The following is a 16,458-nucleotide window of genomic DNA, read 5'->3' on the forward strand; positions in this document are numbered from 1 at the left end:
TTGTTTTCACCATTTTCGGTTTTATCTGCGTTTGTTTTTGTTGCGAAAATATCCGTCTGCAATTAAAGTCACATCATGTCGCATGTCCGGGCGTTTGACGTCACTCCTAGAAATATGTGTTGAAATTAAATGCAGTTTTTGTGGAACCCACTTTGTTGTTATGCCTCGTCTACACACAGGCAACGCTGCACACGGGTTTACATAAGCCAATAGTTTTATACCTTTCACGCGCTGCGAATTCAAGTCAGAGTAACGTTGCTCTTTGAAGAAAAATATATATAAGTTGCTTAAAGTACTCATACCGGTCAGTTAAGCCAAATGTATGCCTTCGCTGAAGTACCTACCAAAGACACGATCCGGCAATGGTAAACATTATCACATTAACGGTTTCATTTTTTACTGATTTTGGTACTTTCAGACCGAAACATCTTCTCTTAGTAATCTTAGATTAATCGAGGAAGTTGAAAGTAGCAACTCGAACAAACATCAACTCGTTTTTTGCCAAGAGTGTAGCGCTAATTAAGAGCGTAAGGAGAAGTGGCGAGTCAAAAGCAGTTCAGAGTACCATGCCTTGTTGGGTATAAATATAAATCAGCAAAATTCGTATGATGTTGCCACGCTCTTAAATTGCAATTATGGTAACGATATGTGATGCTTTGGGCCTAATCTCATCAAATTATACAGAAAGTGCTTTAAAAGAAGAAGAGAAAAGTAAGAGAAGAAAAATTTTGAAAAAAGCGGCTTAGAAGTCATTGAGAGCTCTTTATCCTTCATTCTTGTGCGTTTAATTTTGTTCTGAAATTTCGCACATGTTCTTTTCTCCGCAAGATTCGTAAAAAACTGAACGAATAAACTATTCACGGTCAACTGATGAAAATATCAGATATGGTGCTTGAAAATCGAAAAGACAAGTGTTATAGAGATGTCAAGAGAGCTCGATATTTATCGCGAATCCGTTCGAATAATTTTGGTGGATATTTTGGGTATGAAACGCGGTCTTGCTCGACTCGTCCACATAACTGATTTTTTGTTTTTCAAAAAGAGTACCGGAAACATTTCCTTGTGGACATGCTTGAACGTTCGAATTCGAAATTTGTCAATGACTGACATATAAAAAACTGAAGAGAGCATGCCTCACTGCTGCAGCCTAATTATTAGAGGTTTATTTTTTTCATTTTGATTAGGTTGGCAACACTGTCGCCGTGAAATCAACGCCGCAAGTGCGTCAGCTCATTTCCCAGCGACGGGCACATGTAGTTTGTTCGAGCCGGAATTGTTGTTTTCTTGTGTGTTCCGCAGGTCCCTTTGAGATGCTCGAAAGCGTTAGCATACATTACACGGAAGGGTTGTCAACCCACTCTAATGCACACACACACACACGAGTGCGCGCCTATGTGTGTGGGTAAGGCGCTTATACTCTTACATTTACGTAATGCGTGTTTCATGCGCACATATGGACAAACGTGTACTTGCGTCCACAGCTCGTTCAATTGTCGCTTACGAGTTGTAATACGGTTGTACAATTTGTCAATGGAGACTCCCGCACTCACAGGCAAATGTAAACGCACCAGCTCTCTGAGGTGCAGACTGCAGCAATTCCGTTTCTGTTTGTTGTATGAATATATTTGGGCATTTCTCCAAAAAATGTATAAACATATTTGTCTGCATATGCATGCAGATACATACATATGTATGTATATACACATGCAAGTGTTCCTTCGCCCACTCGCCTCACTTGCTTCGTCCTTTTATTTCCTCTTATTTCCGTATCTCTGGCTTGATTCCTTTCAGCTTGTCTCCTTGTGGCCTTAAATGTCCGCTCTGACTTTGAGTGATGTTTTAAATTATTCGCTTTGAGATGGTCTGCGGCAGTCGTAGTTGTGAGGCGTTGAGTCAAGCACTTCTTTAACACCATTAAAATTTAATATTCTAATAAAAGTAGCATGTGCAAGCTTACGTTTTTGCGACAGATCCATTTGTTGTTGTAGCAATTTGCGGACAAGTAGAGGACAACCTGTCAGGATTGCTGGAAATTCATTTAGCTTGTATGTTTCTAAATATTTTATGTCTTTCCTATCGTTGCAGGCTATTTTTGGCACATCACAGATCTTCACTTGGACACATTTTACTCGACGCAAGGCGACGTTATGCACAGTGAGTAAAAGACATGCAAGCATATTCAAATGAAACAATATTAAATTGTTGCACTTAATCTTTTGTCTATTTTATTACCTATTTGTTAAAACGTTTCTTTTTTATTTTGCTTAAAGTATCCTCCGTGTCCTTCTAAGTATTTGAAAAGAATTACCTTGATACTGGCCCAGTTGAGAACTTCGTATAATTTCATATCGAAACACATATTTTTTTAAAATTTCAAATTAATTATTCTTCGGTGGTCATCGAAAGAATAGGGCTTGAGGTCTGGAAAAAAAAGAAGCCGCTGGGTCAGATCCCTAGAAATCAGAGAACAAACTATAACTACTCCATAAGAAACAGAAATAGAGATTTCTTCTGCTTCGAACAAGGCCTCTCCCGCGCGACATAATAAGCTAGTCGAAATCGTAAAATCGGTCGATATGTGTTTGGAAGGCCGTCGATTAAACTCCGTAATGAAATCTTGAAGTCATGTTTTATTCGCTATCTTACTATATATTCCCGAAACTAAGCGCACATTTTAGAGCTAATGCATACAGCTCATAATAGTTTGCAGTGACTCGTTTATGGTTTCTAAGATTTAAAATTTCAGGAAAAACTCTCAACCTTATGGAATTACAAATTCTTCTTCTTTATTCTTACGCGGTTTTAGGCGAGTTTACAACAGCACTACAGTGGCTCCAGTTGAAGACTCCAAATATAGCTAGGTCCTTCTCCACCTGGTCTTTCCAACAGAGTGGAGGTCTTCCTCTACTTCCCCTGCCGGGTTTTGCGTCGAATACTTCCAGAGCTGGAGTGTTTTCGTCCTTACGTACGACTGTTTGTTGGATGACTGCAGATATTTCGTCTTACTCTCGTTCACTACCAGGCCAATTTGCTTTGCTTCCTTAAGCAGTCTGAAGAAAGCAGAACAAACGTCGCGGTTGTTGCGGCCAATGATATCAATATCAAGATTGTACCTTCTCGATCCAGCTCGAACTATTTTCTTCAGAAGTAGATAGAAGGAGTCGCCTTATCTAAAACCTCGTTTGATATCGAACGGCTCGGAAAGGTCCTTCCCAATCCTGACGGAGCTTTTGGTATTGCTTCAATCTTTCACAAAATACGCTTGATAGAACCTTATATGCGACGTTGAGGAGGCTTATCTCACGGTAGTTGGTGCAGATTGTGGCGTCTCCCTTTTTGTGAGTTGGGCAGAGCACACTTAAATTGCAATCGTCGATCATGTTTTTATGCGATCATATTCTACAAAGAAGCATGCTTCTTATCAGTTCTTCGCCGCCGTATTTGAATAGCTCAGCTGCTTTGTTGTCCTTCAGACGGGTGCTATTCAAACTATTTCATGGTCAGACAATGGAACGTCTGCTCGTCATTGATTGGGGAATCGGGTTCTCCATCTCCAGGTGTTATGCTTTTACAGCCATTCAGCAGGCTAGAGAAGTCTTCTCTCCATAATTTCAGTATGTTCTGGGCATCAGTTTCTAGATCACCCTTGTGGGTTCTACAAAAATATGCTCCGGTCTTAAAACTCTGTTAGACGCCGCATCTCGGACTTATAAATTACAACTTGTGATTTCCTTCTGACAACGCTTCAATTTGTTGTACTAAAACTGTATGCAATCTGAAACCCCACCAAAAGGAGAGTGGAAAGAAGGGCATGATACAATTGTTCAATATTCTCATTTTTAACACTTTTCCATGTGTATACAGTTAGGCATACACCCAATTAAGGCAAAGTTACGTTCGATCATACTTCGGCTAAGTTCTACCTGGGAAATTCTTCGCTGTTGGAGTCTTCGAAAATCGTCGGAAGTGAAGGGTAAAATCAGTGTGATGGAAGAAATGGAGCGCAAACATATGCAAAAAATTTACCAACATCCATATATATTTTACTCAGTGCATTTGCTTCGATTATCACCGAAGAAAATTCCTGAAATTTTTATGTTATTTTTAATATGTAATGCTCCGTTGAACTTGCCATTTAAACTTCACTCAAAGTCAAGCCATCTACTTAACTGGCCGTTTCCGGAAATGCAGACACCTTTCGCTTTCATTTCATTTTGGCTCCGAAGTGTCCTGCAGATTTCTGGCATTCGTTTGCGGCAAATTGTTATTGTTTCAATCAAATTAAAATTTTATTTCTATTGCGAATTCCACACAGCACTTTGCTCTTTTCATTTCCTCTTTTCTCTTTGATTTCATTTTCCGTCCTGTTCGCTTCACTCGCCACCGACTTGGTTTATTTGTATTACGTATAGTCTTTATTGCGAGTATTTGTTATTGTTGACTTCCTTTTATTTCGGCTATTTGGTTGTGGCCCGGTATTCTACGTGCCGATTTAAAGTGGACTTTTCGGGTGGTGAAAGGAGAAGGGAAGACCGGCCCGGAAGCGTATGCGGGGCCACGGTTAGCCCAACAAAACTGTGCTGGCTATTAGGACAATGAATAGGCGGTCGTATAGCCCTCGGCTACGTCAGCAAAAAAAGTGTCTGTTGTTCGTGCCTGCAACTTTCCAATTTCATTTTGTGGTTGAAGCAAAAATTTTCTATGCTTTTTAGTGCTTTTAATTTTATTAAATCTACTTTTTAATCTGATTGAGGAAATGCCACAGCATTGTCGAGTTTTTTGCCTCACCTGAGCAGCTTACGCGAAGACTTCGTTAGTTTCAGTTTCAGTTCTTTTGCGTTTATAATGTCAACTAAAGCGCATTGTTTGTTTTTCTTTGGTGCAGCGATTTTCGTAGTATTCTAAAACGGTATTTTCTACTTACGCTTTTTCAGGTTGCTGGCGCATCGACGGTCAATCGCCAAGCAGTTCCATTCGCTCACCTGGTCGTTTTGGCGATTACTTCTGCGATAGTCCTTGGAGCCTAATTGAGTCGGCAGCGAAAGCGATGAAGACTCGACAGGGCGACAATGTCGAGTTCGTTCTGTGGACAGGGTAAGTAGTGAGTTAGGAAAAGTGTGGGTAGCTAAGCTTTAAAATGCAAAAAGTTTATTGTGTTTACCCAAGTATTTATTATAATGGATATTTGTTGTCGCAAGCTCTTTAAAGAACTTGTGCAAACTTTAATTTGCTTATTGCTTCTTTTCTGGTTTCTACTTTCTACCTTCCATTTTAAGGATTTGTGGTATCAGAACGCGAGACAGTTGTGATAGAGTCCTCGAATGCGAGAAGCGAAACTAGTTTAGTATCAAGTCAGTTGTGATAATGAAGAGACGTACAAGTCTTAGTTCGGTGGAATGTAGATATTATAGTGAAAAAGAATGGCTGCATTAAATTTCTTTCTTCCAAAACATTATATTTGAACTAGAAGTTTGATCTTCACCTAGTGTGTTCAAAGCAAAAATCCGCTTTTGTTGGAAGCTAAGTTAGGGAATCAAGTAAGTCCGTGTAAAATTAATGCAATCGTATAGCCAAGTTCCCATCAATGTAATAAAACCGATAGATGTGTTACCCACCTAAAACACGATCTGAAAAGATTCAAGCCTTTTCAGAGTGAATAAGGTGGGTAGTGTCAATTAGAGGTGGATACGAAATTTAGTTGCACTATCGTAGAACCTTTTAATCCTGGTATCCGATTCCACAGTTGCCTTAAAAGATTTGATGCCCTCAATGCATTATTTAACGTTCGGTGCCTGATGGGTTCCAAGTATTCTTTTTCGGGTTTATGATAGAGCTTGGCATTCACAGAGAAAGCGAAAAATAGTTTCCGTATTCCCTTTTAGCTTGCAGCTGCGGCAGATCCATTTTCGTCGCGTACTCCTCTAAAGGACCTGTGCTTCGTTGTAGCAGCTGAAAATTTGTCAATATTAATTCAGAATCTATTTCATAAGATCTTGGGTCTAGTATTGCCATACTTGGGCCAAATCTTCTTCGTTATCTTGAAGCTTATTATTGATATCCTTCTGTGCTGAGCTATTTGTACAAAAGCTTTCTTTTGATGGTTCCGTGCGGTCATGGAATTAACTCCACCTCGGTACATAATAAAACGCGTATTGGCTCGTATTGATATCAGAAGTAACAAACTCACGCTTTTAAGATTTCACCAAAATAAAACAAATTTCTAACTCTCATTAGGGCAAAGCAGGTACTTTAGTGCCATCCACAAATCTCGTAATATGCTATGCTTGGCTCCAAGCCAAAAAGAGCTTACAGATGCTTACACTTCGCTACGAAATGCAGCATATTCTCCTGTGCGGAACTAAGCCTCTCTAAAAGAAAGGCAAAACAATACTTTTTTTTGAAGGTCAACATAACCGAACACACAGAAGAAGCTAACAAAAAGCAAAGAAATCATTTATTAAAGAAACACAAGCGAACACATGCATTGCTGTTGGGAAGAAAGGGTTATAACATAATTTATACTTGGGGGGAAATCATATCTAATTAAAACACTCCCAAGTGATACATTAAAACAAACTTTCTCACACACACTTTTTATTTCAAGCAGACATAAAATATATATTTTTTTCTACATTAAATCGCGGCGGACGATATCAGCAAAGCCAAGAAGCTAGTCATAGGCGGCGAGTTCCCGCCCAAGCGGCACAGGATAAGTCACAGCGGAAAAATTGTGTGCGAAGGTAGGAAGAAGGACATAAAACATGCCGGAGCGCAAAAATAATTAAGATAACAAGAGTTTTATGATTCATAAAAAGCACGTTTTACTCTTTGCTAACGACCGCCGACAAGGTGGCCAACCTGGCCGTAGCACGCCAGAGCGGATCCTTGCGTCAGGTGACTCATAAAAATTATTGCAGTGTCCAGTCGAGCGTGTCCACTGCTCTGGAGCGAAAGCGCCGGACAGCAAGGAAGGGCATTCGGGTGTGACTAGTTCACTTGCGGAGGTAGAAACAGGCACAGCTGCTTTCCCTTGAAGGTTCCAGCTGTTTCGCTAGTTACTCCTAGTATTTTGTTGTAGTACAATAACTAACGAATACCAAATGTACACATAATTAAGGTTTCTAATTTTCTGTGCATAGACTTGCATTGTATTTTTCCAGTGTTCAGAAAAAATTATTTGAATTTTAAATTAGAGCTTACACTTTCTGTACTGCATACTCCCAGGGATCTTGATTTTACTGGGTAAACAGTTAAGCACGAGCCATTTCCAACATTCTTAACTACAGGGTCTATCGAAAAGTAATAGCGCTGAGTCGATTAAAAAAAAAAATTAATTAAACCAATCGTTGCAATTCTTTAAAAACTTTCAAAATAAGCTCCTTCGGCGTCGATGCAGCGCTGCCAGAGCGATTTCCAAACATTGAAGGCGTCACGGAAGGCATTCTCCGTTATAGCCTTGAGAGCCAGGTGCATGCTGCTTGGATCCTCTCTGCCGTCTCAAAATCATTACTTTTCATCGCCCTTTCAGGCAAGGAAACCAAAAAAAGTCCGAAGGGGCCACATCTGGGCTCTAGAACACCTGCGTAAGCGTTGGTATGCCGGCCTTAGTTATGTAGCTATTCACAAGGAAGGCAGTCTGAGCCGGCGCGTTGTCGTCATGCAACGTTCAATCGTCTGCGTTGTATTATCGGACCCGTTTGAATTTTTTTAGGACTTTTACGTAAAACTTGGTCTTGACGGTTTGTCCAGAAGGTACAAATTCATGGTGGACAATGCCTTTGATGTCAAAAAGACAATGAGCATCGTTATCACTTTGGATTTGCTCATTCTTCTTTTTTTTGGGCGAGGAGACCCAGGCCCTCCAAAAAGATCTGGTGGAACCAAAACACACGACTTTTTGCCAAAGCTCTAGGTAAGCCTCCTTGATCGTATCAAACGTCTCTGTCACAGATTTACTGAGTTTCACACAGAATTTAATCGCATACCTTTACTCTTACGAACTCTGCAAACTCGGCTTGCACCACTCTCAGAAACACGTAGCGCGGAAATGTTTGTCCTGACTCTCCAGATGTTTGGAGACAACTGACCAGCCGCTCGTTCATTAGCTAGAAGTGCCCTCTACCGAATCTAGTCGCTCCGGAGTACAGTCGCGGCGGAAGAAAATCAATCCTCTTACTATCTGGACAAACCCTGTATATCTTCCATTTTATAAGAACTAAAACTATTTTTAAGAAAACAATTAACTCTTGGAAGTGTGTCGAGCAAATGGTTTCTTTACTACGACCAACGTAAAAGTCTGCGAGTCATTCTAATTCCAGTCACAAAAACTTTTCCTTCCACTACCATGAAATCCTATTTTGTCACAAAAAATATACTTTGAAGATATGCTATATCTCTGTTCCTAGTAACTCTAGCGCTTTATAAATCAAGGCACGCCAGTCGAAGCCCTATTCAGGAAGACCTACTCATGCAAATATAAGCAAGATTTGGAATCGTCGATAGACCTACAAGCAAGTTTACATATGTACAAATATATTATAGAGAAATCAAGTGTGTATTGTTGAGATTGATGTAATCTATACCGAAGCAATTTGTTGGTCTTTTCCAGTAATGCCGACTAGCCAGGATTGATTTGTACATTGCCATGGAATTTTGTCATGCCAACAGCAATAGAAACAACCACATGCGAAACATGGCACGAGTAATCTAATGAGATAATGTTTGTTATTTGTCAGACTTAAGCATTAGTAAGTGCCAATGCAATTACAATGACAAATATCGAGTGGATGGGTGCTTGACGAGCGCACATAAGCACAATAAACGGGTGTGGCAGTATGTGTGAGTATGTATGCGTACATATACACACAGTATGCGTGCAAAGAGCAATCAATAATTGCACGAAAATCGGAAAACAAGTTAGTTGCAGATTTCTTCAGTGCCTCAAACTACCATTTAATAAATTTAGTGCATTCTCTAACTTCGATCTTCGATTGGCAATATTTTAATGCTTGATTCATTACGTCATTACAATCTGCATCGCAACATGGCAGACGACTAATCGTGTGTCGACCATCGCTCATTAATGTCTGCCACATTATTATGCTTTGTCATTGATTTCTTTCCACTTTAATGAGTTCATATGTATATGTGTAGGTGGTTGTTCGCCCCACTGCGAAGGCATTTGTCGACTCGTAAGTCAACAGTTCAATCATTCACTCCTCTATTACAGCCCCGCCAGGCATGCGCTCCGGCACTTGCTTGTGTTGATGCCCTCCCACACACACGGCTTCTTCGCAACTAAGCACGCCATAGTATTTTGCCATACTTAATGACTGATTAATTTGCTCATTTTATTCCGCTTTTCTGCGCCGATTGCCAACATGTTGTTTTTGCCACTTGCTGCTAATAGGACATTTGCCTTTGGGTGACATTAATTGGCTTCCCAAGTATTTATGTGTAAGATCCACTCGACATAATCCTATTTTCAATTGAAAGACTAATAGGCAAACAGTGCGCGCTGACAGAGCAGCGAATGACTGGAGGCTAAAGGCCTCCACACACACGCACGAGCACACTTTTCTCTACTACTCAGGGTACACATGTGCTTCGGCACACTTTGCGCCACCAACACCAACAACTAACGTACATACACAAATATAATATATGCATGTACCCACGTGTATGCAAGCTTTATTCTGGAAATTTCAATACTGTTGAATATTTAATTAAAACAGTTAAGCAGTTTGACACTGTTTATTATTCCAACATCTGACATATTTATTTTAATTGCGATATTACACATAAGTATGTGCATTATTAATGTGCTTTAATTTCACGCTTTTATTATTAGACCTCTAGCATAATGTTTTTATAATAATTAACCTTTTTAAAACATTCTGAATATCATTCTAAAATAAGCTAACACCAACGCCAGGCTCGGTTATGAAGGCCCCTTTTTAAAATTGTTTCCGCACAGCACTTACCCAGCTGACTCACTGTTGAAATAAATGAGGTTTCTTATGTTCGAAACGGTAATTTCTTTTAATATTGGGAATAAAACGAAAAATAAGAAACCTTAAGGGAATATTCTCGTCTAGATGCCCGAATTTCGAAAGTTTTTTTTAGCAATTGATACAAAAATGTAAAATTTGATATTTTACGATATTTTTTTTTAAGTGTATGCTTATTTAAATTTTTTTAAGAGTACACAAAATTAAAAAAAAAAAATAAAATAAATTCATTGAGCTACGACGTAAGTGACATCGTTGCCCAGCTGATAAATATTTTTTAAAAAAAGTTTTTAAATATCTTAATCGGAAAATTAAGAGGTTTAAAAATGAGAATAAAATATCTTCGGTACCCAACCAACCGACTACGCCCTTTGGAAATGCTAAAGGGTGATTTTTTAAGAGCTTGATAACTTTTTAAAAAAAAAAACGCATAAAATTTGCAAAATCTCATCGGTTCTTTATTTGAAACGTTAGATTGGTTCATGACATTTACTTTTTGAAGATAATTTCATTTAAATGTTGACCGCGGCTGCGTCTTAGGTGGTCCATTCGGAAAGTCCAATTTTGGGCAACTTTTTCGAGCATTTCGGCCGGAATAGCCCGAATTTCTTCGGAAATGTTGTCTTCCAAAGCTGGAATAGTTGCTGGCTTATTTCTGTAGACTTTAGACTTGACGTAGCCCCACAAAAAATAGTCTAAAGGCGTTAAATCGCATGATCTTGGTGGCCAACTTACGGGTCCATTTCTTGAGATGAATTGTTGTCCGAAGTTTTCCCTCAAAATGGCCATAGAATCGCGAGCTGTGTGGCATGTAGCGCCATCTTGTTGAAACCACATGTCAACCAAGTTCAGTTCTTCCATTTTTGGCAACAAAAAGTTTGTTAGCATCGAACGATAGCGATCGCCATTCACCGTAACGTTGCGTCCAACAGCATCTTTGAAAAAATACGGTCCAATGATTCCACCAGCGTACAAACCACACCAAACAGTGCATTTTTCGGGATGCATGGGCAGTTCTTGAACGGCTTCTGGTTGCTCTTCACCCCAAATGCGGCAATTTTGCTTATTTACGTAGCCATTCAACCAGAAATGAGCCTCATCGCTGAACAAAATTTGTCGATAAAACACATTTCGAACCGAACACTGATTTTGGTAATAAAATTCAATGATTTGCAAGCGTTGCTCGTTAGTAAGTCTATTCATGATGAAATGTCAAAGCATACTGAGCATCTTTCTCTTTGACACCATGTCTGAAATCCCACGTGATCTGTCAAATACTAATGCATGAAAATCCTAACCTCAAAAAAATCACCCGTTATAAACAATTACCAAAAGCGCAAGTATTTTCGGATTACTTAACCAAAATATTCTCCCCATATGAAGCACACGTAGATTTTCCTACTGTTTCCAGTCAAGAAAGCAAAGAAATCTCAAGTTGCACAAGCAGTGAGCTATGAGAGGAAATCAAAAATCTGAAAAACAAAAAATCTCCCGATGAAGACCTGATTACTGCTGAGCTAGTAATACAGCTTCATCCAATAAGTATAGCAGAAATACCAACCTTATTAACGCGAATTTTCACCTTTAATACTGTCATTGGAAAATTACTGCAGTTATCATGATTCAGAAGCCAGAAAACCCAGAATATGATGTATTTTCTTACAGGCCCATATAACTTCTACCAATAATATCGAAGCTTTTTGAGAAAGTTCTCATAAAACGTATCAATCATAGCATGAAAAGCCATAATTCCTGCGCTTCAGTTTGGGTTTCGAACAAACCATTCTACGATTGATCAAATTCACAGAATTGCAGACATTATTGAAAAAGCCTTTGAGGAAACAAAATTCTGTTTTACCATGTTTTTGGATGTTGCAAAAGCGTTCGATAAAGTTTGTCACAAAGAACTGCTTTTGAAACTGAAACTGATTTTACCGAAACAGCGCTATGACATCATTAAATCATATTTATCAGGTGGCTACTTTTGCGTTAAACACGGAGACAAGTATTCTATCCTTAGGGTATTAAAAGCAAGAATTCCACAAGGTAGTGTGTTGCTTCCTCTCCTTTATATTCTATTCAAGCATGACTTGCCCGTAGACTTCAATTAACACGAGTGAACACGAGACCAATACTAATCTCCAATAGTAAATAAAGTCCTACAATGGGCACACAAATGACAGATAAAACTGAATGAAGCTAAGTCCGTACACATTGTTTTCACATACAACAAGATACAGCACTTACCAATTTTCAAGACGGTGTACGAAAACCGTAGTTTAACTCCGCTAAATAGTTAGGAATGACGCTTGACTGTGCACTTCGGGGGAGAGTAAAACGTAAAGGAAACGTAAAAATCAAACGGAAGTAGCTAGACATGAGACTCAAAAATATTTATTGATAACAAATGAGCATTATCCCTCGAAAATAAATTACTTATCTACAAACAAATACTCTGAGCAATATGGAGCTTCCAACAATTTCAAAACAATGTACTAAGATTAATTGTCAAGGCGCCTTTGGTATTGTGGATGTGTTGATATAGAGCGTGATCCAGGCGTAAACTTGGAAGAAATATTAAAAATTGCCAAAGCACTTGGTTTAAGATTGCTACAGCATTGTAATGAAGAAGTAGCCTTGTTAATGTCCAGAGGCGAACCACCAAGACGACTTAAACGCCTCAAGCCCAGCGATCTTTCAAAATAGCCAATACTCTCAGGGTAGGTTTGTAATTTTGTAATAAATATACATTGAAATCATATCCAAGTTGCTCATTAGTCCTTTCTTTTGTCTGAACTAGTTGCAATGTATTAAAAAATTAAAAGAAAAGTGTTATTCGGCTTTGAAGTAGAGAGCGAAAAAAGTCCGTGTCCTCATTGCATTATGATTTCTTCCGTTGTGATCATCTAAAAAATAAATACATTATAGATTCTTGAAAAGCACGAAAGTCGTTATCTCAAGAATATACAAAACTGAAAAAGAAAAAAAATCCTAAAATAACGGTTACTCAATAATTAAGCCAATATATTTCTCTAATTTATTAACTGTGTTGAATTTAAAAAAAAAAAATTAAATATTCATATTTCATGTAAATCAGTTGATTAGAACTTGCGATATTGTGGCAACTCCAACTAAAAAAGTAGTTTCGAGAAAAACGCGGTCCAGTTGCCACGATACTAAAATGACTATCTAAACTAACGAATTTTGATTTTTCTTTTAATTCTGAACTAAAATACCTTTAATAATTCAAAAGTCGAGAAAACTTGAAAACCCTTTCCGTAGACTTCGCTTTTCGCCTTAACTGTACTCCGTATAAGCGACACTGTGCTGTGCCTTGTATTTTAATATTTTCTTAATCTCACAGCAGGTTAGCATATCACACATGTGACTCGAAGGCTTTAAAAATTTCCATTTACTATTGCATACAACAACAGCGCATGCAAGCAGCAAGTGGGAAAGCGTAATAGGGTGTTACTAGCAATTAGGCTCATTGTCCTTTGGCTGCTTTTGTGTGCATTTGGCATGAAATGTTTAATTACGGAATTCTGCATTAACTAGCAACGACGATAATTGCCTTGATCATCAAGCAATTACCACAATTGCAATTTGATGATCACTGCTACACACGAATTGCAATCACACATACACATGCCTATGTTATTAATATGTCTATAATTGAGCTCTACGGCATCACACGGCAAAATTAATATAATCTATACTTTACAACACACGCAACACACTCATACAAATACTCTGATTATGTGTATGTAAAGACTTTTTTTGGTGTTGTTGTAATTTTTGAAGCGCACATGTGTTTAAAATTGGTGCGCATTAATTTGCAGTTAAATTAGGCTTTGGTTACTAAACTGCAACTAGCCACTATTAAATGGGCCAAATTCAATTAGTGCATGACGTAAGGCGCCCGAGACCAAATTTAATTATGATTAATCTACTTACACGGCTGCAGGTGTGCATGCGGCTTTCATTACAGCTGCCACTTAATACAAAATTCCAAATGCTCTTGGCATAAACAACAAAAATCAAGTCTATAATTTTCTAAATTTTAAACGAATATGAAGAACTTTAAAGTTTACACTCTTTAACACTGTCTTCTATTTATTAATTGTTTTCTATTTATTAATTGCAGCGATGGCTTATCACACTCGGCGCTGAAGGAGTCCGATACGAAAAGGTTGGAGATCCTGCGCAACATCACCGATTTGCTGGGTCGCACATTCTCATCGCAATTCGTGTTTCCAGTGCTCGGCCATGAAGATGGCACCACAAATTTTCGCCACTTAGGCGAACTCTGGCGGCATTGGCTGCCATCGGAGGCACTGCATACGTTCGAAAAGGGTATGTGAGACTTTTTATTACTAAAAATTCGAAAAATTTTAATTTTCTCGCATTTGACATTTTTCGTAATTATTTGCGCCAAAAACGCGTTCTAGTAGTTTCACGTATTCTCAAGAAATTATAAATCCTGATAATATTCCATGTTTAAAGCATCGTGCTCTTCCTGAATTCAGTCTGAGATTGAAGCTCTCGAAGCTGAAGCGTTTGTTTTTAAGTGTGTTCTGCACAAACAAGCAACTGTCACACTTGTATGTATGTATGCACATACACCAACATATGCAAGTACATAAGTAAATTTATATATTCTGCACCTTGGTAGCGCCAGCTGCTGTCTTGTTGTAATCAGAGCGCATTTCGCTTCAGTAAATATTGATTTTCATGCTGTTACCTTTTACGCCGTCTGAATGAGTAATGAGAAGGCTGGAAGCGGGTAACGAGAAACGAGAAACGAAACATCATCACACGAAATTCTGTTATTGTTATTCTCGACAAGCCTAAATACCTTGAAAATCTATGCCAGTCAGCGCAATCACATCGATTCACTTCGTGCATGAATGGATGCGACAGCAGACGGTCGACATGGCGTATACGTGATCGTTGCTATTGCCGACGGCAGATATTTTTAGCATGACAAAGAACATAGAGGCAGCAGCACAACCGAAGTGCTCACAAAGCTTACTTTGAAGATTATTTTTTCTTTGTTTTTTTTTCATCATAGTAACCGACAGTGCTGGTTACATTTGTACACATGCTGTAACCAGTACAAAATTGGTGAAAAATTGTACGCATTTTCGGTTTAAGTGTGGCACTAAGCCGGTTTCTCTTTCGTAGGTGGCTACTACTCCATTGAGCAGACGAAGAGTCGCCTGCGTATAATTGCGCTGAACACGAATTTCATGCGGCACGATCACAAGTCCCCGCCCAGCCATCTGGCGGCGGTGCGGCAGCGCACACCAATGTCTGGCGGCAGCGGCGGTGATTCCGAGTACAAGACCTACTACTATCATCACGGCTCAATACACCAACACCACGGACATTCGTCGAGCGACTGGATGGGTCATGGCGGCGGTTATGGCGGCTATAGTGGCGGCCACCATCGTGGCATGAACGCCATACCGGCTTTGAGTGTGGGCGATGGCGAGGGACGCGTCAGTGCGCTGTCCGAGTATGAGACCCAGGATGCCGAGAAGCAATGGCTTTGGTTGGAGGAGGAGCTCATCAAGTCGAGAAATAACAAAGAAACGGTGAGTCACATATTTAACTGAGAAAAATTATAACCTTTTTAAGCAATTCATAAGTATTATATAGCATTTATATTACTCAGTCGGTCACTCAGTGTGTTAGAACACCCACCTTTGGGTTGACCCATCACCATACTTATTTTAATAAAATTAGGCGATAGTTTTACGCTTAATATAATTAACGGGTGATTTTTTTGAGGTTAGGATTTTCATGCATTAGTATTTGACAGATCACGTGGGATTTCAGACATGGTGTCAAAGAGAAAGATGCTCAGTATGCTTTGACATTTCATCATGAATAGACTTACTAACGAGCAACGCTTGCAAATCATTGAATTTTATTACCAAAATCAGTGTTCGGTTCGAAATGTGTTTCGCGCGCGTGTTTTGTTCAGCGATGAGGCTCATTTCTGGTTGAATGGCTACGTAAATAAGCAAAATTGCCGCATTTGGGGTGAAGAGCAACCAGAAGCCGTTCTAGAACTGCCCATGCATCCCGAAAAATGCACTGTTTGGTGTGGTTTGTACGCTGGTGGAATCATTGGACCGTATTTTTTCAAAGATGCTGTTGGACGCAACGTTACGGTGAATGGCGATCGCTATCGTTCGATGCTAACAAACTTTTTGTTGCCAAAAATGGAAGAACTGAACTTGGTTGACATGTGGTTTCAACAAGATGGCGCTACATGCCACACAGCTCGCGATTCTATGGCCATTTTGAGGGAAAACTTCGGACAACAATTCATCTCAAGAAATGGACCCGTAAGTTGGCCACCAAGATCATGCGATTTAACGCCTTTAGACTATTTTTTGTGGGGCTACGTCAAGTCTAAAGTCTACAGAAATAAGCC

General features: G+C 39.2%; 1 protein-coding gene across 1 annotated transcript in view; it reads left to right on the plus strand.

Moving 5' to 3' along the window:
- Nucleotides 1–16,458, plus strand: part of LOC105231467 (uncharacterized) — a 166,186-nt gene that overhangs the window by 111,154 nt on the left and 38,574 nt on the right. Inside the window, exons 4-7 of the mRNA XM_049458540.1 lie at nucleotides 2,086–2,154; nucleotides 4,935–5,094; nucleotides 14,158–14,366; nucleotides 15,198–15,610. Of these exons, the coding sequence (XP_049314497.1) occupies nucleotides 2,086–2,154; nucleotides 4,935–5,094; nucleotides 14,158–14,366; nucleotides 15,198–15,610 (851 nt within the window). The remainder of the gene's footprint in view (nucleotides 1–2,085; nucleotides 2,155–4,934; nucleotides 5,095–14,157; nucleotides 14,367–15,197; nucleotides 15,611–16,458) is intronic.

This window comes from Bactrocera dorsalis, chromosome 5, assembly GCF_023373825.1.
Source record: "Bactrocera dorsalis isolate Fly_Bdor chromosome 5, ASM2337382v1, whole genome shotgun sequence".
NCBI classification, from domain to species: domain Eukaryota; kingdom Metazoa; phylum Arthropoda; class Insecta; order Diptera; family Tephritidae; genus Bactrocera; species Bactrocera dorsalis.